At 33.6% G+C, this 27,742-nt stretch overlaps 4 protein-coding genes across 4 annotated transcripts in view; 2 read left to right on the forward strand and 2 right to left on the reverse strand.

Moving 5' to 3' along the window:
• LOTGIDRAFT_165927 (hypothetical protein) overlaps window positions 1-162 on the forward strand; it is a gene marked incomplete at both ends in the record, with an annotated part of 6,462 nt that extends 6,300 nt beyond the window's left edge. The window contains one exon of the mRNA XM_009062961.1: window positions 29-162. Within this exon, the coding sequence (XP_009061209.1) occupies window positions 29-162 (134 nt within the window). The remainder of the gene's footprint in view (window positions 1-28) is intronic.
• A 1,416-nt stretch (window positions 163-1,578) lies between these two features.
• LOTGIDRAFT_206940 (hypothetical protein) lies at window positions 1,579-8,946 on the forward strand. Its single transcript, XM_009062962.1, has 18 exons — window positions 1,579-1,752; window positions 1,998-2,066; window positions 2,405-2,468; window positions 2,622-2,710; window positions 3,037-3,201; window positions 3,459-3,497; window positions 3,888-4,018; window positions 4,471-4,636; window positions 4,993-5,030; window positions 5,406-5,530; window positions 5,790-5,929; window positions 6,125-6,254; window positions 6,640-6,668; window positions 7,044-7,185; window positions 7,484-7,661; window positions 8,064-8,233; window positions 8,559-8,635; window positions 8,781-8,946. The coding sequence occupies exons 1-18, from the start codon at window positions 1,606-1,608 to the stop codon at window positions 8,922-8,924; spliced, it is 2,043 nt and encodes a 680-aa protein (XP_009061210.1). The 5' UTR covers window positions 1,579-1,605; the 3' UTR covers window positions 8,925-8,946.
• Window positions 8,947-9,207: 261 nt separating this feature from the next.
• LOTGIDRAFT_126688 (hypothetical protein) lies at window positions 9,208-10,518 on the reverse strand (the record flags this gene model as incomplete). Its single annotated transcript, XM_009062963.1, has 1 exon — window positions 9,208-10,518. The coding sequence occupies one exon, from the start codon at window positions 10,516-10,518 to the stop codon at window positions 9,208-9,210; it is 1,311 nt and encodes a 436-aa protein (XP_009061211.1).
• A 2,227-nt stretch (window positions 10,519-12,745) lies between these two features.
• Window positions 12,746-14,093, reverse strand: LOTGIDRAFT_193774 (hypothetical protein). Its single transcript, XM_009062964.1, has one exon. It carries the CDS (start codon window positions 14,070-14,072, stop codon window positions 13,476-13,478), a length of 597 nt encoding a protein of 198 aa, XP_009061212.1. The 5' UTR covers window positions 14,073-14,093; the 3' UTR covers window positions 12,746-13,475.
• Window positions 14,094-27,742: the final 13,649 nt, after the last annotated feature.

The raw sequence follows: 27,742 nt of genomic DNA on the forward strand, positions 1-27,742 counted from the left end.
TGTTTGAGAGGCACAAATTCCCTTTCAGATGCTAATAAACGAGGTACGAGGTCTGGTGTCCGGTGTAGTGTATGGGTGAGGATTATGGATGCAGTAAAACGTATGAAGCGAATTTTGTTCTCACCAATAACTCGTGTATTCGCTTATTCTAGTTTCTACTGAATCGATAAAACCTCCACCGCACACCGCATCACAAACAGTGCCTCGTCTATTTACACCTTTATTGCTTGATGGTGGACACACTATTTTTTCCATGAAGATTAACTTCGCTCTGATCTGCTGGCTGCCCATCATTTCATTTCAGTTCATTTCCGCTGACTGCCATATGCTTTGACATGGTTCCTGTCATAAAGGCTAATTAGACGCGGAAGGCTAATTAGACAAACTCTTAATTACTGTGAGGATTAAAACTTAGTATTGACAAGGTTGCTACAGATGGGTTCTGAATTGGAATAAGACAGCTGAATCCTTGTATTTGAAGACAATATAAATATTTGTAATGTAAGAATGAAATCAAAACCATTGATACCAGTTGATTTATTCACACTGATAATACTAGTACTTAATAAACTCTTTTTTACCTGAAATTTGTAGTTTTCTATAGACACAGATGCCTCTGTTGGTATTCACACAACCTCGTCCCTAGACTGAAATATAAATCAGAAAATCAGCATTAAACATGACCTAGTTTTTCTGACTCTATCCTAGCCGATAACTGTTAAAATCTATCAGAGGCTGGAATATAGGCAGATGTTGGGGACTAACTTGCTTTAAGTCCAATTGGTTGTCACCCACACCTCGTATCAAGCATCACTTATTCATTTCACGCGAACTGCACATCAGTTACCGTTGGTCGCCTAGTACCAATCTAATACGAATCATCACCCCGGGAATTTCTTCTTTTATTTTAACGTATGCTCTCTGAGACCCCTCTATAAATCAATTTGAGGCCTGTTAATGGAAGATTTAAAGACTTTTCCGTCTGTAGAATGTCATTCCACGCAGTTTTATATTGCTGATTGCTTAGTTTGATTATAATTGTACATGTTGGTACATTATATTCACATGGATTCCAGAGTGACGTAGCAATAGTGTGAAGTAGAATTCCCCACAAACATATATTATATATGGTATAATTAACTGACCAAAGGACAAGGTCGAAGTTTTCGGGTGAGATGATAAGTGTCTTGTGAACTATAACTTCCACTAATGTAGTGGTAAAATTGTTTCATACTTAATAGCGTTCCCAGTGTGCAATGCACCTAATTAAGTGCAGAAAGGTATGATGTAGAATTTCATGTGTGATTAAAAATTGAGAATCCTGTTATTGTATATATTGTTACAAAGCCAGCAGTTGTCGTAGATGGATCAGAATCTGAATCTGATGAAGTTGAATACCAGATTTTACAAATAAAAAGGATATAGGTTGATTTAGATAGTGTCCATGTAAGCTTACATTCAAGACTCGGACTAGTCTCATGATAAACTGAAGGTCATATTAATATCTTGTAAATTGATAAAAGATATCACCACTATACTCATCAAGGCCAAATATAATCAATATATACCAAGATTTTTAGCTGATAGGTGTAGGCTGGTTTGAAGATGTTCGACAAAATGATACTGGGAATTTTGCTGATCGCCATACAGGCTGTTTTAACAACGGCAGTGACTGGTGATAACTATGTAATAGATGCCAGTGTCGGATTTGGAAGAACGTTCAATGGAATCGGTGCCATTAGTGGTGGAGGGGTGAGTATTATAATTCTTTCATAGTCACACTGCTCAGTTGGTTCCGATGACTTTGGTTCTTATGGCTGTGATGCTCTTGATTCTCACGGTGTGATGCCAAAGGCTCTCATTAGTGCTATGTCAAAGGCCTAATTAATGTGATGCCAAAGGCTATCATTAGTCTGATGCCAAAGACAATTGATTGCTATTGCTGTAAATATTGTTATATGAACTGCTCAAATGATTGTGACTTTCTTGTGTTTCAGGCAACATCGAAGTTATTAGTGAATTACCCAAAACAACAACAGTCAGAAATATTAGATTATCTTTTCAAAGTAAGTAAGTTTATAAAGTATCCAGATGTTAACGACTGTGTTGTGAACTAAGACCACAATGGCTCTCGTGAGTCTTAAACGCTCATGATAATGAAAAGGACTATTCGTCAATATAGCAGGTCATATCATGTGTTAGTCGGTACATTTCAGTAGAAAAGGGTTTCTTGTTATATGTACATACCAGGCCTACGTACACCAAGGATTCGATACATGAACAACACTCTCTGAAGTCATCATTGACTTTTGAGCACCACTCTGATACTAAATAAGTTATTGTTTTGGTGAGACAGGAGGTGAGCACCTGTTACAATATTAACGTGTTTCTCTGATATTTTCAGCCCAACTTTGGAGCATCTCTGCACATATTTAAAGTGGAAATCGGAGGCGATATCCAGAGTACAGGTATGTCTTACCACTGTTTATAGTAGGGTTTCAAAATACAGTGCAATACTACAGAATGATGTCTGACATGCCATACTGTAAAAGCTATAAAAAGTGTCTGTAGAAAACCTAACCGTAGCTAATTCATATTAGAATTATTATCAATATTTTCAGAGGGAACCGAAGCTTCTCACAGCCACTATGGCTGGGATTTAGATTACACCAGAGGTTATGAATGGTGGATGCTACAAGAAGCTAAAAAGGTAACTTTATCTGTAGGTGTTGATGTTGGCCACTGAAAGATAAATAGGCTATGTCGACACGTGTCCTGTCAAATCGGAATTATTCAACGTTGAATGATGTTGATTTGGCTCACATGGCAATCTAAAAGATATTACAAAGTTAGTAGGCCCTACCTGACCAAAACACTTAGCACTGATCTCTGCCCGATTGTTCGTAACCTATCCATTTACTGCTGTTAGCTGCAACATTAAGAGAATAGGGATGAGCCGTCGCGTGAGGAACTCGTGACCATCGCGTCCATGAGAAAATGGCGCCAATATTACAGACCCAATTATCTTTATTACAGAGGAATCCTGATATAAAACTGTATGGATTACCATGGGGATTCCCGGGTTGGCTAAGGGACACAACTGATCAGCCATGGAAAGACATTCAGACCACAGCGGATTATGTTGTGAGCTGGATTCAGGGAGCTCGTTCTAAGTATAATTTAACCATCGACTATATCGGGGTATGTAAAGGCGTCGTTTTATAACATCCAAAGGGTACAAGCAATAGGCAGGTATTTTACCTGGAGATATTAGAAACTACCAAAACTATATTTGATCATTTGGCAAACCATGCCTATTTGATTTCATGGATAAATTGGGGGCTTCATAGGATCAAGATGTTTTTTTTTAAAAATGGGAAGCTTGAGAATCTCATCAACTGTAACTCATGCAGATTGGACTTAAATCCAAAATGAAATCAATATGATTTTATCCACAGATCTGGAATGAAAGTCCGTACAATGTCACCTATATTAAAGTAAGTATTTAATACAATTATACTTGCTAAAGTACACCAAAGTGCTGAAGTGGAAAAATTGTTTGGCGGTTGAGGTTAGCCACGATTGGCTGTACAAACGCAATGTGCCCCCGTATGGACGGTCGTGTTCCTTATGTAACGTTTCTGATAATAATAATGATAGATGTAAATAATCGTACCGTTGCTTAAGGAACATGATGGATGATATAGGATAAATACAAAAAAGCAGAAAGTTAACTTCCCGTATCCTTGATAGTTGTCAGCAAGAATGTGAAGATTTTTTCAACAGATATCGAGGAATTAGTTAGTTTGCAACGAGTTATAAAATGTATTTTGTACATTGATAAACTAAAATGAAATGATATCGATATGTTTTGCTTTATCTACTAGACTCTTCGTAAAACTCTCAACAAAGCTGGATTTAGCTCCACGTTGATCATTGCTTCTGATCAAAATGGTTGGAAAATAGCAGAAGATATGGCAAAGGACCAAGAATTATCGGATGCTATTTATGCTCTGGGGTAAGCAGATATATACATATTCAGGTTTCTGAAACAATGCAGTTCGTGGCGAAATGGAAGTAAATTCCTCACTTTTGATACGACGACCAAACTTAAGAGGAGTGTCTGATACTAGTTATAACTGTTGTAGTAGACTCGTACAACACGTCTGCTAGTCATTTTCTGGCAGTTGTCTTGTCCTCTGCATATCAATATGATTCCAGGCAACGACAATAATCTGGGTTCAAAATGTCAATGGTTAACATGTATGTTATATGCGCATTGTATTTTTATTGAATACCAATGGCTGTTGTAGGTCGCATTATCCTAAAAGTAAAACTACATCCGCGGCCCTCAATACTGGTAAACCGTTATGGTCTTCAGAGGAGAGTGTCCAGAGAGGGACACCTGTATTGGCAAAGGTAAACATATGTTATTTTCATCTTTATTCTTTACATTCACCATTCTTTCAGATCCCATTATCCAGACAAAAAGAGCACGCCATTGGCGCAACAAACTGGCAAACCTTTATGGGCTTCAGAAGACAGAGTTGACCAATTAGCCAGGTATTCAATATTACACAATAAAATGTTGTCCTGTTTTACCCACCTGGGTTTAAGGGCCCTGGGATGTCGAATGGTTGGAATATTGGAATGAACGCTATATCCAGATAGTATAAGCTTAAGCGTAACCCACTGAGCGTGGACTGAGGACTGTAGCAACCATCAGTGGTGGTAGGGAGGGGGCAAAGCCGGCCAGCTCCTTTTCTGCCCCTAAAGAAAAACCACTGGCTACCATGTCTTAGAAATTTATGTCAAAATGCTACATCTGACCACCCCAAGCCTATACAATATGAAAGTATTTCATAAGCTGTCATAATATTATCTCGGCTCTTACTTCTTATGCCTTGTCATTTGACCACCTGTAATTATATGGCTCGTGTTCCAATTACAGTATCGCTTTAATCAAAACTACACTTCGATTTGTTTTTTCAGACGCTGAATGAAAATTACGTTACTGGTTATATGACATCGTAAGTTATTCTTTTTTATTACAAAAATAATGTATCCAGATTATCAAATAAACATTTCCGTGATCTCAAAAATGAGGCATTTATCGATTTAGATTGCAAGCTACTCAATCTGGCAATGGATCAACGCATTGCTTCTTTAATATCAGTGCCAATGAGATTGTACGGAGATGTACTTAATGTGTGACAAACACTAGTTCAAGCAGATGCCTTACAGGGGTAGAAGGACGATATTTGGACAAAGCAAGGTTTTTTCCTTTCTGAAACCAGACCTGCTGTAGAAACTAACCTAAGAGTTGGCGGAAGTTCACATTTCTTAGCTAGATCCCCAACCAAGATATTGTCTACAATTTTCTTCTTTTTTGTCCTTCTTTTAAGGACTGTCTTATGGAATGTTGTGGTATCGTATTATTTTGGTTTACCTTGGGTAAACTCTGGTTTAATGACAGCAAGGGAGCCATGGTCTGGGTATTATGATGTTAGAGATTCAATTTGGTTTACAGGTTTCATTTTGTCCTTATTATCCTTTTGAATAAACGCAGGCCTTTACGTGTCTGCTTATAAAATTCAGTACAATAATTATACTGAAAATGAAAGGAATTGAAGAGAGTTTTCTTTATAATCCCCTGTCCTGTTCCAAGATGTTAGACAGACATGTTATAGGCTACGGAATTATAAAAAATCAAACCATGAATACTTTTAGTATATATACCTCATTGTTACTACAATCAACAGCAATAGTAACATCACTCTATTATTCAGCTCATACAACCCAGTTCACCAAGATTGGTTGGAAATATTTAAAACATGATAGTGGTGCTGGAATGTTATCTTTTGGTGGAAGTTACGTATCTTTAGTTAGTCCAGATCAACAGGATTTTACTTTAATCATTGAAACAATAGTACGTATAAGACTTTAATGTTCGAGAATATAGAATTTGGCGTAACGTCTAAGACAGATATCGGCGATCCTCGAATACCAGAGGGTATCAAAATTATGTTTGTTTTTTTCTAATCCATAGTACGTTACCTACAGCAATACTACCAAAGTGGGTTAATTCTTTAAAGTAATACAAATCGTTTTGCTTTTAGGACAGCGGTTTAGGTCAGTATGGTTTCAGAAATGTTACGTTTTTGCTGAAAGGAATGTTGGTGAGTTTACTTTTGTTACAGTTCCATTTTTCAATATCAGACTCTCAAATCTGCATCATAACAGAGCAAAACAGGGTCGACAAATCCAAATATACTCTCGACCTGTGTCGGTATCGAACCCTATCTGGACCCTCGGGGAAGCGAACAAGCTGTACAGAAGTTTTGCTGGATAATAAGGGTTTCAGTACGTGATTTTGACTGTATAATACGAGTTTGGCTCTATAATACGAGTTTGGCCTTATAATACAGGTTTGGCCTTATAGTACAGGCTTCGCTGTATTAAACAAGTTTAGCTGTATAATTTAAGTTTCAAATTGACTGTTTGTTTGAAGATACGTTTATTCGTATGATTAAAGTTTGGCACTAATACAAGTTTAAACTGTATATATTATTCAGGGAGAGAAGATCAAGAGTCTGTACGTAAGGTATACTAAATCAGCCTATGATGTTTTTGCTACAGAATATTTCAAACAGTTAGAAAATATACCTGTAAGTATCTCACTGTTCAACTGTATTCCTGTAAATATCTTACTGTTCAACTGTCGATACTTCCTTGTATAATATCAAGAAGGCTTGATTTAAGAAAGATGTAAAGTCGTTTTCTAATAACACTTTGTGTTATAACTTTTTAAGACACGGTGGACAGTTTTCCAGAGCACCAGTTTTTCTTTAGGCCACCAATGTTCAAATTTCAATTGTCATCTTTGACTTTGTTGTCCATCGAGTTTTATATATAACACATGTGTTACCTTGCTGTGAACCGTAAGATGTCATCTATCATCTGTCCAAAAGAACATTCAATGGGACACGCCCAAAAAATACCTATATTGTGCTCATGTTGAGGTTAATATGGTAATATTTAAGGTTGTTGATGGTATGGTTCAGCTTCAACTAAAGGATTCTGAGGTGTGGACTCTCAGTACTATAAGTACCAGTTTTAAAGGATATCATCCCAATGTTCCTGAACCACAACCGTTTCCTACAACTTACTTTGAAGATTTTGAAGGTGGGTGATGCAGGGTGACACTTTCAGAGCTAGTAGTCCTCTTCAATCTTTTTTTTTCCATTCAATATTTACAAAATTGTTGAGTTTTTTTTTTAAACAGTTTTTAACATTTCATTAACTATATATTATGTTGTTTTTTCATAGGTTATGATAATTTATATGATAGGATACGATGTGGTTTTCTAAATGATTACGATATTCGTTCCTGTTATAAATTACAGAAGTTGTTTAGTTTTTAACAGGTTACAATATTTTTTTCATACACGTTTCTATTCCTGTGCTTATTGCTTTCTTACAGGTTACAATATTGGTGAAGAAGCTTATTATTTTTCACAACAAATCGGTTCGTTTGAAGTAGCTTCTGAGAATAATAATAAATTTATGAGGCAGATTGTTATTGATATGCCAGTACATTGGTTCTGGTGCCATATTGATAACTATAACACTTCATTAAACGTATTTGGAGATTATAATTGGTAAGTTGCGGTAATCGGATATAATCTTGTACGGTTTAACAAGGGCTGGAGAAAATTTGCAATGAGACTCACGCGGCAAGTAATGAGGGTACGAGTTGAATGAATACAGAAGATGAAACTTTAAAAAAATGTAACCAAAATTTTGATGAAACATTAAGAACCGGTAAACTTGTTGTGTAACGGCTATAACCCTAATTCGGACCTTGTAAACTTATGAATTTTGATGTAAGTGAGCTGGTGTACTAGCTGTTTTAGTCTTGATTTTGCTGTCCTTTCGAAATACCTGAAAGTAATAACGCTGTTTTTTTTCTAAAAAGGTTGTTTTATAGCTAGTTTATGGATGCTTCCCGATAAACTTCTTTTGATATGTTTTTGTCTTCAAAATGTTATTCAAAATTTCAGGAGTAATTTTACAGCTAGTGTATCTGTATCGGTGACTGGTGAAAATTCAACAGATTGGGTGTTCCTTGCGTCTAGGGTATCAGCTGGTGGTTGTCGTTCTCTCCTTGGTACTGGTCTGTTTTTCTACTTCAATCCAAAACAACAACAATATATGCTGACAACTGACTTGAGTAAGTTAGACTGTTCTTAGTCAATCTTTGAAATCATATATTACATGTGCACAGCGCTCCGAAAATTTGCGTTGTGTCCATTAATCGTGTTAAAACAATAACCTAACACCATCCTTTTAAATGGTGTTACTGTCCTTATGTCATTCTATATGGCGATTCTATAAGGCATTAGGTGAAGGGCCGGGTGGGGCCACAAACCAGTGGTTTGAAAACGAGAGGAGGGTAAACACCGGGTCAGACAAATTTCGCCCATCTGAATTATTCACTAACCTACTTAATTCAAAACCCGATGAGAATATCAATGTGTTTTTTTTTATTTCTACAGTGAGAAATAACATAATAGCATCTGGCGGAGTAAAAAATATCAAATCTGATTGGAATGATTTAGAATTAACAACAAACGTGAGTATTCATTATTGAGTCTAATTTTACTGGAGGGAAAAGTACTCGGAATTTGAAGCCGCTGGCATTTGCATACAAATCCTTATAAAGGAAATATGACAAAGACCTGTTATATATACAACTACTAATATTTTTCTGTTTACAGGGCAATACGGTTCTTGGTTATATAAACTCTAATATTGTATTTAACGTAAAGGTACCAATAGAGATTCTGAATGGCTGGGCAGCGGTCGGGACTTTCCCTTATGGTTATGCTGGATTCGACAACTTTCTAGTAAAAAAGTTATAAAAATATATACTATTTTTTTCGTATTTTGCTTTATTCTTTTCTTTCACAATTTGATTTTCGAAATACATCTTCATAATTACAATAGCAATATATCCAAATTAATCATTAACGCAAATCATCCGTCGGAGACCATTAGACCATTTTTGGTTTCTGGGGACCAACAACGACGCGAAACGTGTAATGAGAGGAGTGCGCGGCACTTTTTTTCGGACACGGTTTGATTTCTAGCTATTGAGAGATCTATGTGGATCTACCAAGAATACTTAGATTATTTAGTTAATCATCATATAGTTTCAACAGTGGACAAAAAGTCTTTCAAACTATCAATGGACAAGAAATGGGATTCATTGGTAGATGTTTCGATTATTTCAAATATTGGAGGATTCTCTTGGATTCGTTTACCAACCACTATAATATATGGATAACCCAGTCGTTTAGCATCAAATAGTCGTTTTCCCAGTGATATTTGTTGTCGATCATCAATCACTACTTCGTGTTTCAAATTTGGCATAACATTTAAGGCATCGCTCAACGTTAGAGATGTTGCTAAATACTGCTCTGCTGCTGCTTTGATGCCTTTATGGGGCAGAATACAAATTTGATACGGAGCTATTAGTCTTGGCCATCTGATTTTATTCTCGGATGATAAAACTTCAACAGATCCTTGTAATAACCTGGAAACACCGATGCCGTAGCATCCCATATGAGTTAGGTCAATTCCTCGATCACTTTTCATACAAGTGGACTTGAACACAGACGAATACTTGGTTCCTAATAAAAATGTGTGTCCGATTTCTATACCGGGTGATGTTCTAAGCTGGCAATCTGCATCACATGTCGGACACACTGTACTCTGGTCTTTCACTAGTTCAGAATTGGATCGAAAGGAACATTTCTCACAAAATAACAGTTTGTCTTCACCCACGGAAGACATAAGATGAAATTCGTGAGAAATTGAACCTCCAATGTTTCCTGTAGCTCCTTCAACTTTTGCAAACGGAAGCTCCAGTCGACTGAATAATCTGGAATATGATTCACAAACAATATCATATGTTTCCCGTGCCTCTGATTCACTTGCATCAAAAGAATACATGTCTTTCATCTCAAATTCTCTGCCTCGCAACAACAAATGTTTCGGCTTCATTTCGTCGCGGAATTTCCTTGTAATTTGGTAAAATTTTATGGGTAGCCGTTTCTCTGATATTGGAGAATACATAGCCATTAAATTAGTCACTAATTCTTCGTGTGTTGGTCCTAAACAATATTGCACATTATGTCTATCCTTTAAAGTGAACAATTCATTAAGTGCATCGTCCCAACGTTCAGACTTTTTCCATAATTTTGCAGGGGCTAAGGTCGGCAGTGATATTTTCTGTCCGCCGATGGCTTGCATTTCTTCATCAACAACCCGGACTAATTTATCGAGTGCCCTTTGTCCAAAAGGTAACATAACATAACAACCAGAATGACAGCTCTCCACAATGTCATTGTACTGCATAAGAATCTGACTTTGACAAGTTTGTGACGACCCTTCCGGTTCTACCCTTCCAAAATTTTGAAAAAGTTTGGATACAAATCGTCTGCTATTGCTCATGTCACGGGCATGAAGAGTTGGTTTTGAAACTTCGTTTACTATGGAGGTAGCTTTGCACCTGATAAAGACGTGTCGTTTATGACAGTCTCTGATAAATACCCTTGCTGCTTTACTTTGCATGATAAGGCTTTTTCCCCTGAAACCTAAAAAAAAATACACAAAAAATGTTTCCAATGTTGACATGAAAACAACTCGACGTGACAGGAAGTAGGACTTGACGCGAGTTTTTTTGAAACGTAACCAGTAATTCTATGACGATAACGTAGCCATTTAATTACCGGACCACATTCGTTAAAGATTGTGTCCCTTTGACTAAAAAGAAAATAGCCTCCAAAGTTGGAGAGAAGTTAGATCTCCCAGCAGTTAAATTGTTGGATCTGATAACGAAGTGTATCGTCCTCAGTTATAATTTTTGAGTTTATGATAACGCAGATAGATCATAGATAACATAATCAGTTATTAGGCTAGGATAGGCTACCAATTCATTGGTTTTCATTTCATAATAATATACCAAATTTCTGCTTGTCGCATAGTCAAACACAGGCTCGTAGAAATCGAAGCGGGAAAAGGTTATCCAAGTAAATGCTGTATAATAGATAAATATCTTCTGGATTGTAGGCCTACGTGTGTACGTGGGCAAACGGTAATAAACAAATAAATAGCTGTATCATAGCCATCAATAAAGTATCTTATTTTTGTTGGACAGATCAAAATATTATGCCAATAACATCATTGAAGGCTGCACTGAGATATCAAAGGCATTAAATACAGTGTTTACAATCCATCAGGGGTAAATAATACAGTGTATTTCTATACTTAAATTTTATTTTTTCAATGTTTTAAAAACAAATGAAATAGCAAGTAAAGTAATAAATTTGAAGTGATAATAATAGAATAATATATAACTTTAATCAACAAATAATGAATAAATAATAATGATATCAATAATGAAATAACCAGAATTTAAAGGGATTGTGAGGAGTTATATTGTTAGTTATGTGTGGGAGTGGTAATAATAACAGCTTCATTGTGTTTCTTCTAGGCCAACATTTCACAGCAGCTTTGCACAGATTGTGGTCAGAGACTTTTCAGATTTGTGCAATATGGCATGACTTCAACTTCAAATCATGGATCATTCTTTTATGATTCCAGTTGGTAATTAACTGAGTTCATTTCTAGTTACTTTAACTACGTGGCATATGTTATAGGCAAGGAAATGGAACAAAATCTAATTGTAAATACCTCCAGGAAAACTATTCACAATTCCCTCAGGACTTGTTAATATTTAATTTGAGGTTTGAAACAAAAATAAAAAAAAATCATCAACAGAGCTTTGCAATATTTTTGTGACCTTGTGACCAGCATTCAGAATAAAATTAACTAACAAAGGTTTACCACTTTGCTCTGTTATCCTAAGCTTTAAGCTCAAGCCTTCCCTAACCAGTGCTCTATCAGCTTACTACCAACACCCCCCCCCCCCCCACCCCCTACAGTGCTCTGTTAGCTTAAGCTGCCCCTTTCCACATTGCCAGAGCTTTTTTAGCCTGAACATCACCTAGACCCATTGCCAGTGCTCTGTTAGCCTATGCCTTCCCTCCCTCACCTCTCTTAGCCAAGCCTTCTCTACCAAGGCCTTCCCTTTAAGCTGTAGGAGACTGTAAACAGGTTGGTATTGTAAGAGAATAATAAAGTTAACTATAATAATACCATGCTATTGTATGAAGTAATATTATTAATAAACAACTGTAAATAGAATGCTAGGCAACAGTTCTTATGTAATACCAATAACAATAGGCAGCTATAACTAGATAGTCACTATAGATTACTTCAGTTAAAGGCTGTTGTCTGTGAAAATATCTTGAAATGATTGTCTTCCCTGGGTCTCAACTACTGGAAATCTCACAAATAATTTGCTTGAGAATGACACTATCAGCTGCAGTGGGATGACTAGATATTATCTAAAAACCAGCGCTCTGAAGAAACAGCAGGTGTTTAGTAGTCTTAAATAAATTTTGGACTTTGATCCAAAAAAGATTTAGTATTCTTCACCGATACCAATCCAATATTACCATTTTAAGCTTTTGACTACAAATTTTCATATTCATGAATGCAGAAATTATCTGGGCCCCCTTACAAGAATTTTATGACAAGAATTTGTTTTAAGTGTGATATTTTACATTGAGAAAATACTTAATACATACTTAATTTATGACAAAGTTTTTTGTAGGATGTTTTGAAGAGCATGTCTATATCGCTGTCACAAAATAAATGTCAAGGATCTGATAAGAACAGCCGGTTTGGGTCTAGATAAGTTACCTCTAAAACATTAAAAAATTTTTTAGCTTTTATTTGCAGTTTTGTGATAAACAATTGTTAAAAACTGTTGAACAAAAACCAAAAATTCTAAAAACTTTTTACAGCGCTAATTTCTTTCTTCCTTGAGATACTCATTAACAACTACACAATTAACTGAACATACTGCTAAGTTGTTTGACACTAGGATGTGCCTAGAGTTGGGTGATATGGGATTTTTCAGTGTATCGCAAGATAGACAGATCTTGATCATGGCAGGTTATATTGCAAAGACATAGTAATATACATAAACTTTGTCATATAGTATCGTTTGTTTATATCTCTACAATCAAGACAATTCTCGTCCGAAGAATGGCAAAATTGAGAGTAAAAGCTGTATAGCAATGGACTCCTCCAATATTGTCATATTGCCCAACTCTAGATGTGTCCAGTGAAATGTGGCCTGCCATTATAAATGCCCTATCCAGATCTAGTTCTGAATGTACAATGAATGATCTAGGTCCTATACTACCTAGTAACTACAGTGAATACATGAAGAAGGCAGTAAGTTAATCCTCAGATATTCCTTTTATAATAAATTAACTTGTATCACCTAGTATAATAAATTAACAAATTCTACTAACAAAGTCCACTAACAATTTACATCACATTAAAGCACACTTCCCCTTTAATTTCTCCTTTCTTTTTTGTGACTTTGATTTCTTCGTCTCCAACTGAAGAGACATAGTCCTGCGTTTCTCTAATTGCAGAAGTTCTTGGAATAACTCCTTAACATTATGATTAGTTTTGGCGGAAGTCTCTAAAAAAGCACAATTCCATTTCTTGGCAAGTTCTGCTCCCTCGTGCGTTGTAATTTCACGGAGAGTTTCATCACATTTATTGCCCACTAACATTACAGGAATTCCCTCAATGTCTCCTTTAATTTCCAAAATTTCTCCAAATATGGGTTTCAACTCTTCTAAAGATTGCCTACTTGTGATTGAATACACTAAAATAAACGCATGTCCTTTAGATATAGAAAGTCTCTGCATTGCCGGAAATTGATGACTACCCGTTGTATCTGTAATTTGTAATGTACACACTTGTTTATTGCAGCTGATGACCTGTCTATAAGTGTCTTCTATAGTAGGAATATAACTCTCCCGAAATGTTCCCCGCACAAATCGTAACACTAGTGAACTTTTACCCACGCCACCAGCCCCAAACACCACCACTCTATAATCATTGCTCTGTTCTGGCATTACTCGCAACCGAACTGATCTGTCTTTAGAGATCTGAAAAGATAAAAATACAATTTTTCAGTAGAGGATATGAGTGAATGAATGATTGTAACAATGGTTGAATAAGACAATGAATGAATGATATCCAAAAAGGTATAAACAAAACATATCAGCTGAATGATCTTAGGAATATTGGATTATTACCCAATCGTGAGAAATAAACCAAAGATACTTTTCAAGCCAACGCCTGCTAACACAACTTACCCTGCCTAAATATACACCACAATTTTATATTAAATTTTTAAACTCAAATTGCGCAATGAAATAAACTTTATATAAAACGAAAGTAGTAATTATGATAACTGTAATTTTTCAATCATATCATTTAAATTGTGCAATTGAAAATCCATGAAATTATTTCGAAACAAACATTAGCCAACCTTCAGTTTAAATTCTTCCAAATCAAGACAGAAACTTGATAGTCCAACAATATGATTATAATATATATGATATGAAATATAATCTGTAGATCAAGACAATTCAGTCAATCAAAAATCTTGTCCAATGAATTGAAAGATTGGGAGTAAAAGTTGTATAGTAGTGGACTCCTCTAAAGAAAAGTACCTGTCCCTCTATGTATATATAAAAACACATCTTTTTTAAATGTACAATTTCATTTCAAGATTTGTCTGTATATAACTCAATAGAAGGCATGAATAATTTCCAATCTACAGTGGCAATAGATCATCAAATGTCAGATAGGTTGTGTAGTGTTTTGCAGATATTTCCAAGATAACACAAAACCCATGAATATTTTACAATATATTTGATCAGTCAGATAGAAATGTTGGAAATTCATTGAAATTTTTTCAGAGATTTTATGTGACATGTGAATTGACAATAACAAATATTTTTACTGTTAAAATAGTTCCCAAAACAATAATTGTACAGAGATAAAGAAATAGTTCAGGTTTTGTTTTAATATTTCTACTTGTGAGTTTTTACACCTGTATTCTGTGACAAACAGTGTCATAATGTAGTTAATATCTAGCTGCTGTTACAGGTCAATCCTGGCACACTGACAAAATCTGTTGTTTCATTTTACATTTGTTTTCTCCTGGTCTTCAATCAAAATATTGAACATGACTTCAACCTTACTTTATAACCCAACTTAGTATTTAAATGATAAGTTCCACTAACCAGACTAATATTTGCTTGTGGAAACAAAAGACTCAGTGAATGATACTGTGGAGTGCCTCAAAAAAATCGTTTTTGTTTACTGCGTATAATTTCAAACGTGGCAGATATTTTTCATGCTTGTTAAAAGTTTAGATATTAAACTACTATTCTATACATTATAATAGTTATATTCAGTTAAAATATATTTTCTCATTTTTTGTCTATTGCAGTGTGCAATGATAGATTATCAATAGAATAAAACAAAATGGAAGAAGCGAATATAAAATTTACAGGTTCCGAAATGTTGCCGACTTTGTTCGCTTCTTCTATTTTCCACACTGTACACTTCACCATACACTGAGCCTCTCTCTTACCTTAAATGGTTGGTACAAAGTATGTTATTAATAGGCCACTCCTCAATACAAATATTGGGTTATTCATTCAACATATTGCATATATAAATGAATATAAGCCATTTTTACACCTATATATGACTATATTATATGCAAACATTTAAAGGAATACTACCTCTTGAAATGACCAAGAAATTTAATTTTAATAATGACCAATATGTTTATAGTCACCAGTGAGCTTACCTGGTGCCATGACTATACATCAGAATCCCTTTTTAGTCTGATCAATGCAAAAAACTAAGTAATTATCCATAAAAATACATTTTTTATTATTAAAAAAACTCTTCATAATTTCAAGTGTTTTTCATAATTACTTAGTTTTATGGATTCATCAACATACAGGGATTCAGTTTAGTTCAGACGTCATAAGGGTCCATGGATAAATATATATTCTTATTAGCTAATATTGAGACTTTAAATTGTATGTTCATTGTAAGGCGTAGTACATTATATAGAATGACAAAAAGTGTAATATATCTTTATTAGGTTATTCTTGGTATAAGTAATAATGAGTAAACATGCCATATAAGTCAAGTAAACAAGTTTATTTATGGAATTTCATTCATTAATTTTAAAATCTAATTCAATTAATCGTGATAAACTTGCGGGTTTCCTACACGAACCTCCGCTTGCTCAAGAATATAACTCATTTAGCCAAAAGGAGCTCTTGACATAAAAAACACTGAAGGTAAATCATATAACTTTATGATTAGTTATCCTAAAGAAATACTATAGCGAGTCTGGAAAATCATGATTAAATCAAATTATTTCTTCGTTTTATAATGATTTTTTACTCTCAGATGAATCTAATATAAGATGGAACATTAAATATGAAAGCAAGAACTAAAAGAAATATATTTCTTTCAAAAACCATATTTAAGTTAAATAAGGAAAAAGTCACATTCAATGACACAATCTAAGAAATATCACTAAGACTTACTTTCAATTGTAGATCACTATTCATCAACATTTGAGCAAAAATAAGACCAATATGATATCCAAAATTTAAAGGACTATATTGCTTATTTTTTAATGAATATTCCATATTATAATCATAAATATCTAAGACTTACATTTAAGTGTGGATCACTATTCATCAACATTTGAACAAAAATCCTCAACAGATCATTACCATGCTACTAAGAAACACAATCCAAAACCAAAACTAAGAAATTTCTTCACTAGACTGTTTTTATAGTCAATCAGTATTGGAAATTGGGTGAAGATAAAATGATTAATTAGTTCTACCTGACATTTGTGACATAAAGAGTCTAACATTAATAATTAACACAGGAATAAAACCTGACAGTAGAAACCATAGACTTGATCCTGTTATACTTGACTTGTATTCCCCTGTACTAATACTAATATATACTGTACTTTAATCAATATACAGGCAGTATAGAGCTACAATCATAAGTCATTTAGTATCTATATCTATCTATATGTCTATATATAACTGAGATTATTAACACTATAATTAATTAACTTCTGTCTAATTACTACACCAGATATAGCCTGTTACCTTACAATAGGCCAAGGTAAATCAAAGTAATTATTATTACCATATTGTCAGTTATTTCCATGGGTTGAAAAGATCCTCAAGAACACTGTATGATGATAATGGATTAGGTATGTATACAGAGAAAGCAGAATTTTACTTATATTAGGGAAATATATATATATGATATGAAGATATGAAGGGTTCTTGAAGATCCCCACAATATATACCTTATTTTCATTTAAATATAGGCTGTGGTTATTCAACGGTACAAAAATGGGCATTAAAAAACATACCTACCTAACCCTAACAAAGTCACTTAATATCATTCTTGACAATCAAAATGGCTTCACGCTTTAAATAAAAACCCCAAATTAGTGCCCCTATTGTGTCTTATCTTATTAGCAGTCATAGAGAACACACAAATTGGCATTGAAGTGACGGTTACAAATAGCCAGTGCGTTAAGTATATTATCAGAAAGTTTACATGTTCTGACTCTAAAAAATGCAGAAACCCATCTTTAAATGTAGCATTCCCAGTTATAAGACAAAATAGACCCACTGTAAAAAGACAAACCCAATAATTAATGGCTAATTGAACTCTTCGTCAGGGAGATGAGGAAACTAGTTTGAGAGTGTAGGCGTAGGTTTTCACGCCTGACAAGCTATTTCTAAAAGTATCCTGAAGGCAGGATGAAGCAGCCATATAAATTCTCTGCAAACAACCAATATATTTTAATCAGTTGTCAAATTCTTCTAGTGACCTGAATTTATCGATGACATAGATGTCATTGTTTCAGATAAAAATAGACATTTGTTGACACTTAATATACATACAGAATCCTTACCATGTCTTCCAAAAACCAGGCCATAAAGATGCTCTAGATATATCTTTATTTTTGATCTAGATACTAGATATAAGCATGTTTGTTTTCAGATAATGTTCAGATCTTTCGAAATTTATCAGAATTTAAAGGAAACTAGTTAAGAGATGCCAAATTCCAAACAAAAATGTCTTAAAGTTTGGCTGAAATTACTTTCTGTGAAAATAAACACCAAAATAATAATATAAGTCTATATTTGTATCTATACTATTACAATATTTAATAAAAGCATTGGCTTTAACTGTGTTTCAAACTTCAGCATCCATAAAATTGTATTAATTATTATGTTAACATTCAGGAAAAAACTCAACCAAATATCAAATATATTTGTCAAATAATTCACTGAAATTACTAAGAGTATAAGTAATGTTATAATTTGATTAGATATTGATAGACTAGTACTAAACCTAGCCTGGTTGTAATTTGATTATATATTGATAGACAGGTATTAAACCTAGCCTACTTCCTTTTTTCTGATCTATTGCCTCAACTACACCACACATTGCGCAATATAAAGATATTAAAATTTCACCATTCAAATATATTCTATGTCAATTTCCATATCCCTTCTGACCATGACCTGATGACAAAACCAAGCAGGAAATGTCAGGTGATCAATCTCAAACTGACAGAAAGCAAATTACTCTGATTCCACTTTCTGTCGAAACTTCATCCAATCTTCTCTCTTCATTTGAATAAAAAAAAACTTTCAGGGAAATGCAATACATAAAATTAACCATGTTGACTCTTCAAAAGAAATGTTTGGGAATAAATTTGATTCAGACTAAAACTTTCAAGTTTCTTCAATTCTTTTCATAATTGAGAATAAAAACTGTTATTTTTTTTATTTTTCCTGGTAATTCTACCAATCAAAATTAATTTTTTTTCTCCATTTTAACTTAGCAGAAACAATGTACACTTTTAGCAGAAATGTTTTAAATTTAATTAAATGAACATAAATATTGTGTAATATTACTCTATGCTTTTAAATTTTAAATAGTACTCTATAATTTCATAAATAGGTTTGCTCTCTCACATATAGCAAGAAGCGCAAATGGTAACTCTATTTGGTACTCAACAGAGCACCAATGTACTCTAAAGAGCACAAATTTACTCTTAATAGCACCAAGGTACTATAAAAACTACTCTAAATGCTACCAATGTACTCTAAAGAGCACCAATTTACTCTAAATAGCACCAATGTACTATAAAAACTACTCTAAATGCTACCAATGTACTCTAAAGAGCACCAATTTACTCTAAATAGCACCAAGGTACTATAAAAACTACTCTAAATGCTACCAATGTACTCTAAAGAGCACCAATTTACTCTAAATAGCACCAAGGTACTATAAAAACTACTCTAAATGCTACCAATGTACTCTAAAGAGCACCAATTTACTCTAAATAGCACCAATTTACTCTAAATAGCACCAAGGTACTATAAAAACTACTCTTAATGCTACCAATATACTCTAAAGAGCACCAATTTACCCTAAATAGCACCAATTTACCCTAAATAGCACCAATTTACTCTTAATACTACCAATTTACTCTAAATAGCACCAATTTACTCTTAATGCTACCAATATACTCTAAAGAGCACCAATTTACCCCAAATAGCACCAATTTACTCTAAATAGCACCAATTTACTCTTAATGCTACCAATTTACTCTTAATGCTACCAATGTCTTCTACAAGCTATCAATATAATCTAAATGCTACCAATTGTGCTCTAAATGATCAATATACTCTTATTGCTACCAATGTCCCAAAATTGCTATCAAAATACTCTTAATGCTACCAATGTCCTCTAAATGCTATCAATATACTCTAAATGCTACCAATGTGCTCTAAATCCAACCAATGTGCTCTAAATGCACCCAAGGTGCTCTAGATGCTGTCAATGTCCTCTAAATAGCATCAATGTACAATGAACTCAAAATAGCATCCAAGCTATCAATATCAATAGTAGAAAGTATATATCAGTCAGACAGACACAATGGTAGGATGTGAATTATACTGCATGTTCTTCTTATTGACAAGTATATTGATTATCTTTCTACCACTACACTTTAATTTGGTTATCTTGTACTTCATTATAGGCACGTCTCAGACTGCTGTGGTAATCTGCTTTTAGAATTGCATTTTTTTCAAATAATTTTCATATGAATTCAAAATAAAAACCTCAGGTCTGTAAACTCTGTAGAGAAAGAGAAGGCAACTGTCTTAGATTTCAATCAAAATACATATTGGGAATTAAGGATTTACAATAACTAAGAATTTTGCACCATTTAATTCTCAGTTTCAGGCAGCCCCAAGACCCCTTGCCTTACTGCCGTGTCTGTTATAGATTCAGTTAGTTGGCAATTTTCATGAGGGAAAACTCATTCCATGAGAATATTATGCATTTGGAAATTGATGGTATAACTAAAGCAGAAGTAAACAAGTTTTAAACAGAGATTCCAGGTCAAATTTCAGTACTGACAATGCCAATGCCAATAATCTATAACTATCCCATCCTTGTCAATCTATATCTGTTCATGTATTCAATCAGTCCTGTGGAGAACAATGTAAAACCAATTGAAAGTTACATATGAAACCAATTCCTGTCTGAGACTCTTGCCAAGGTCACAAAGCAGAAACGGAATTTCTCAGACTTGGCGTTTCCTTGTACTCTATGTGTGAAATCAAGATACCAACTCAACTCCATTAGACCATTGCATGATTGAGATAATAGCCTGATATCAAATGGAATCAAAATGGTTTTCAGCCTGCAACAGACTACAGAATCTAGGTCATCTTCCGCCTCAGTACCATTAATACTCAAAAAATCAATGTCAGATTTTGCCTCGACCAATCAATACCACCCATTCATGAAAAATTGTGAAATTTATCTCATTACTGTAGTTTTACTGGTCTAATTCCCAGTTGATTCACTGATTCAAGAAATGCTGTTGATCTATATGGAGTGAAATCCAATATGTCTACTCTGTTTGTTTTAGCTGAAGGGAATAGCAGGAGAAGATCAATTCAATAATGTCTAAACCTACTCTACCAGAGACTATTATACTATTAAATATGACTGGACCAGCTGAGTTCAAGATGGATATTAAACATCTAGAATATGATTGAGCATGGACTTGTAGAATCTTGTAGAATCTTATCAAACCATCAAAACCAAATTTTACATCTATCATCTCACAAAATATCAAAAAAAAAACCAAAGTTATTACACAGTGATGTTTCTATCAGATCTGTAAAAAAAAAGATTGCCCCCTGAACAAATTCTGACCACGACCTATTCCATTACTGCAACTAAACACCATACACCATTGTCCCTCAGGATATATTACTTTCCCCTATGAACAATTAAGTAATGCTACGGCCTGAATTAAATGGGGGAATGTTCATAAATTATCTGAACAAAATCTTGAATGTTGGAAACAAGACCTACAAGAGTTACAATAAGACCCCAAAACCCAACTCCCTGTGTTTAACAATATATCAGTTTTTGTTAAAAGTTTGAAGTCAAATAAAAATTCACTGCAAGATACAATAAGCTGAAGATATATAGAAAGACTGAAATATTTGGTTTACGGTTAAACTTCCCATATTGTCTTCAATTTTTAACACAGACCACAAATTCATGCCTCACAACACATTAAACAAAAAGATTATTGGAAAATTTAATCTACTGAAAAAAAGAAAAAATTCCGAACAAATGTCATTGAGTCTAGGTGAAAGTAATTTGTCACACGATGTTTTTGGGGTATATTTGAGTAGGTTGAGTATTTCACAATCATACAATATATATGGTGTGGGTTAAAATTGTTTCTTTTAATTTCAATGCCCTACAGTTATTTTTCAAAATTGAGCTCAATTTTAAAAAAAAAGATTTTTGCGAACTCTCTTGTGGAATGTTATTTTAATGGTGTCGCTCATACAACATGGTATGTAAATAATTCCTGCACACCCTGCAACTTAGTTTGTCAAGTCTGTAATCCATTTTATTTCTCTTAGGGAATCCATATATTTCATGTCATCAATTTGGTTATTAAAATTTTGTATATGAAATTTTTCCTTCTGGCCATATGGTATTTTTCTTGGCAGATTTTTGGTTGTCATATCCTCTCAATTAGTTCTATGTTGTTTAACATGGGCATTGAATAGTTAATTGATTACCTTGATTGGGCCTTTGTCTTAATTGTCAACAATAATAATGACATATGGTGATCAGTACATACAAAACATTTTGTGTCAAGGAATTAAGAAGATATTATGTAACGAAATTATCGTAAGTATTAAATATTTAATGCATTAGCATCTTGCTAACATAAATTCTTCGTCAGAGATTTCTGTCTCCAACTCAAATCTTGAGTAAAATCTCGCCTGTGCCCGTGCTTTCGCGACAAGATTATCATGTTGCCGACAAGATTTACAATATCAAACAAGATATAGTTTTATCGTCTGCAAGACAGACCGTTATCATCCAATCAGATTCCTTTTCCTTTCAATTGCATGCTCCGCACGTGATTATCGACAAGGTGGAAAACGACCAAGATTTTTGTCTCCTTTTGTGCCTGTGCCAGTTGTTGAAACTCAAGACAAGACTCTAATCAGCGACAAACGTCTCCCACCAGGATTGCTCCTGTGCTGGCACCTTAATATGTTTGTAGATTTCCAAATTTGAAAAGGGATCAATGAGCAAAGACAAGACAAACTGAATTTAACAGAGATTCATCTTATGTTTTAGAATAATTCCTCACAAAGTTATAGAAGTTTTCTGATGATTTGTTATTGGATATAGTTATCATAAACTCAAGCTAACAACATTTCATTTATTCAAACATAGAACTTCATAGAACTCTACAACTAAATTTCCAAAGTACAAAATGTAAATCCCACATTTAATCCAATTAAAAGTTTTAATAGATGTGTAAGGTATAAAATGGTTAAAGCTATCATTAATCATAAGACTGGCTGAAATTGAAGTTCCTATTTACAGTTCACTAGGGAAAACAATTTCTACCTTTGTAAATGTCACTAGGATGAGTGGGTGGAAAATAAAATAGTTGACAGGAAAAATTCAAAGTTTCCTGTTAAACTACAGGCTTTGAATCTGATGAGAAAAATTATAGAAATTATTTCAATTATTCTGTAACTATAGTCATTCATCTTATCAATGGACAAAAATTATGAAAGATGTTTTTTAGCCTTTACATTTAATCAACAGTTGTACAACATTTTTCTAAATACCCAAAGGCTTCAGTCAAAAATTTGATCATCATAACCTAATTGTTGTAGAACCTAAAAGTTGTAGAATTATGGGATGAATATAATTTATAGTGCCTCAAAGGGTTTGTAAAGAGGTTTTCTAAAATTTTTATGAGAATCGGGAACACTGATAGCATCAATTAGCACCGTTCCAATTTTCAATGAGATGTATATTGTCTCGCAGTTCCACTAAAACTAAGTGTTTGATTTGATGAGCCTTACATGGTAAAGCATAATGCCTTTAAAACAGATACATGTGTGAAAAAGGAAGACATTTTTTTAGGATTCCCCCTTTTGTTTCTGTTTCCAGTAACAGTAATCTTAGACCACAAAATTATTAGATGTTTTCTTATATTGATGAATGTTTTCAAATTTTAGCTCATTGATGTTTGAAGGTTTACCTAAGTTTAATTGGTTGCCAGTATCCTGTGCTGTGAGCATTTCTCTGAAGTTTCGGACTTTGTGCAATATATGTACATGAATCAAAATATCAGTTTTTACACATTTATATCTATTAAAAAATATAAATTTAAAATTCAAATAACGCAGGTGTCCTGGCAAAACTTTAACCATTCTTCCCTATATGATATTCATAATAGTTCATTCAGGTGCAGAAAAGTAGGATGTAAAACTCCATTTCATTTTCTCATTCCAATACTATTACCGTACTACAAATGTACTCTTACTGATATCTGTCACGTCTTGTTATCCTGACAGAAGCTAATTTCTTAGACTAATTTTCAATTTTTAATGTGAACAATTCCACACGCTGACATTTCAAGTTGATTTTCACACTATAAAGTAACTTTGACATTTATTGAGAAGACAATGAAGTAAGTAGCACAATTAGACAATAACTGGTTTTCTTTAAACCCTCAATTTGTTACTTGATCTAAAAACTATTCTCTAAGGGATGTAGTCGTTTAAATATTGTTTAACTAGCTACTGTGGTTTTATGGCATTTTCAGAAATATCTACGTCATGAAGAATGACCAAAAACATCAGGAAACTTAGTAACTTGTACCTTCTTCAGTAGAGAATTGTCATGAATTTCATCAGCTGGTAGAACTATATCTTCCAACAACTGAAAATAATATTTGACATGAAAAATGGCTTTACCAATTGTATAAAATATTCAAATTTGTACCAGAGATGTTTTGAAAGTTTTGAGAAGAAATTATTCCATGATGTTAATGTCATTGAAATTCAAATTCCATGTCTGAAATGTAGTAATCTGTAATTTTAGAATCCCCTAAATTTGCAGCATAGTTACTTTCAGCTTGGCTGGTTGTAGTGGTTTTGAGGTTGGGATTTTAGCGTCAAATGAAGGTGGTATGGTGTGCCAATTTAAAATTCAGAAGAAGAAGCAGAAGATAGAACATAGAAAACTTTTAAAAAGACTGATGAAGGAAATAGCTACAGATGAAGAGCTATAGAAAGAAGACCTCATTATATATTCTATAAGATCTATTTCTATAAGATCTGTTGTTCTCAGTTATCTATATTAACAATATCAAATATTCTGATTCATGTTTTTCTCGAACCTTACTAAAACCTATACATTTTTCATGATTTAATCAAATACTGAGGTAATTAATTTGTTATCTCATCATTGACAATAAACAACCCCCATGTATTTTTATCTCTTTGAAATAGCCTATGCAGTTTGTTGAGTAAGAAAAACATTTTGTAATATTTGGTGTTTTCTACTTTTGAATATATTCCAATACATAATCGAAATGAAAACACCCTTTCTTAGGTAAAGTATAGCCAGACCATCGTCCTTCTTTTCTGCACCATGTGGTCTCATAAAGAGGGGTAACGCCATGCAGTCTACAATGAGGGAAATTTTCTCAGGACAGCGGCATAAACTTTATCTTGTTTTCTATTTCCAATTGTCGAGAGAGATCTTTAACATGCACTCGTAACACATGTTTTATTGTCTCATCCGAACAACTAGACCCTTTTTTCCTATTACCTTCAATACTTTCAAGAGAAAACTGGGTTGGAAAAATCTGAAGGTATTATCTCGACCTATGGTGGGACCTTCAGGTTGGCGAGCAGACAGCTAACTCACTTAGCCACCATAGCTCCCAATATGTAAGGCCAACAGAACTGATTTCAACCTATCTAGAAGCAGAACATATACTACTCTATCCAAAACACCTCATTTGAGGAGTCCACTTCTATACAATTATTGTGCAAGATTTTTGTCATACTTTGAATGAAATATTTGGTTAATGGAATTGTTTTGTTTGTACAAATTTTTATTTAAAGCCCTGTGTCACTATATATAGTCCTATTAAGTCATAAATACAGAATTATAGCTTCTATTTCTCCACCATTTCCTTGCTTTTTACCAGAGTTCAATCTAAATAGTATTACATCAAAATTGGAAAGTCAAAATGACCCCTTTGAATCCAATTTTCTTCTATGATTAGCCAAATTTAAATTTGTGAACATTTAAGTTTTCTTTCCTTTATTCTATTCATATAGCTATATATCTATTCATGGGCTAATATATGTCATTGTTATCAAACAAATTTAAAATGATAAACAAAAATAAAATTTGGTACAATTAATCGCTTATCAATTTTTTTCAATCTAAAATTGAACCTTACCATAACCTATCAATAAATCTAATAAATTAAAAATAACTTATCAACCAGTCATACTCACCAAACTTTCTGATTTGTGTTTAGTTCCCTTCATTTTCAGCAAAAATCCTTCAGTGAAGTAAGCTTACTCAAATTAAATTGACTTCTTGACATTCAACATAAAGTATTAATCATATATACAGGATAATAGTTCACAAATAAGTTATGTTTTTTTCTAGAATCAAATTTCCTACATGGTTTTTAACTTGTTATAACCAATCCAGTTTAAGACAGAACCAGTTTAACCAAGAGTTTTGACTAGTAACTTTACAGATATACATGGAGTCATAACAAAACCCACTCAGTAATCTTCCAGTTGAGAGACCCGGCAATCCATTTCCCAAGATCAATTAAAGCACTCTATATAGTGTTCACCCTCACGCAATCAGAGACTGAACCATTCTCCAGGGATATCGTACATCTATCAAAGACAGAATAGTAAATGTGATTGTATGGAATAGATTGAGGTATTGATTATAAGGTTGTTTAATCAATGAGTTTGACGTAAATCTATATAATTAGACCTTTACACAAATTATATATTCCTTTCATTGATTCTCTTACCTCTAAAAATACCTTTTACCCAGGGCTGTTGTGGTGGGTGGATTAACCGGTCACACCTGCAAAATACTCATTTTTATTGTATAATGGTGTATAAACCAGTCATGTCTGAAGAAATATCCATATGTTTTTCAGTAAGGATTTCCATAAATGCTCTCTTTCACTAGGAACTGTTTGAATGAATCAGCCTGTCATGTCTGAATCGGGTTCTAAATGCTCAGCTATGAAATGGAGCATTGGTATGTCTGTCTTATTTGATTATATGGTTCAATATACAGAGGATATAGAAAAAGAAATATTTAATATTTCTTTATAGCTCTATAATTGATGTATTGAGAACTATGTTAACAGTGGTATTTTTATATCGCTCTACAATTGATGTATTGAGCATTATTTTAACAGTGGTATTTCTATATCACTCTACAATTGATGTATTGAGAACTATTTTAACAGTGGTATTTCTATATCGCTCTACAATTGATGTACTGAGTACTATTTTAACAGTGGTATTTCTATATCTCTCTATAATTGATGTATTGAGAACTATTTTAACAGTGGTATTTCTATATCACTCTACAATTGATGTACTGAGTACTATTTTAACAATGGTATTTCTATATCGCTCTACAATTGATGTACTGAGTACTATTTTAACAGTGTTATGTCTATATCACTCTACAATTGATGTATTGAGCACTATTTTAACAGTGATATTTCTATATCTCTCTACAATTGATGTATTGAGCACTATTTCAACAGTAGTATTTCTATATCGCTCTACAATTGATGTACTGAGTACTATTTTAACAGCAAAATCTTTTTCTTTTCAATAGGGATTTGAGATGAATGTGTTAACCAGTCCTGTCTGATAGGAGCTTAATGATAACTGATTATTAAATGCCTTTTGTCCAGAAGTGTTCAGGTGGGTATATTAGTCTGTCATATCTGAATTGAACTCTCAAACAATCAGATGTTAAAACCTTTCATTAAGGGATTGTGATGTGGGTGATTTAACCAGTCTTGTCTTGGCAACAGAATAATTATAAATTTAAATGTCATTTATAGCCATTGGCTAATAATGTCCAACGTTCAAGGTTATTGAGATGAGCGAATTTGTGACTCACAACTGATGTTCAGTTGTTAAACAGCTTTAACCCTGGACTGGTGATGTAGGTGTTGGATCAGTTGGATCATAAAGTGTTTAGCTGAGACTATTTT

The sequence above is a fragment of the Lottia gigantea genome (genome assembly GCF_000327385.1).
Source record: "Lottia gigantea unplaced genomic scaffold LOTGIsca_54, whole genome shotgun sequence".
NCBI classification, from domain to species: Eukaryota; Metazoa; Mollusca; class Gastropoda; family Lottiidae; genus Lottia; species Lottia gigantea.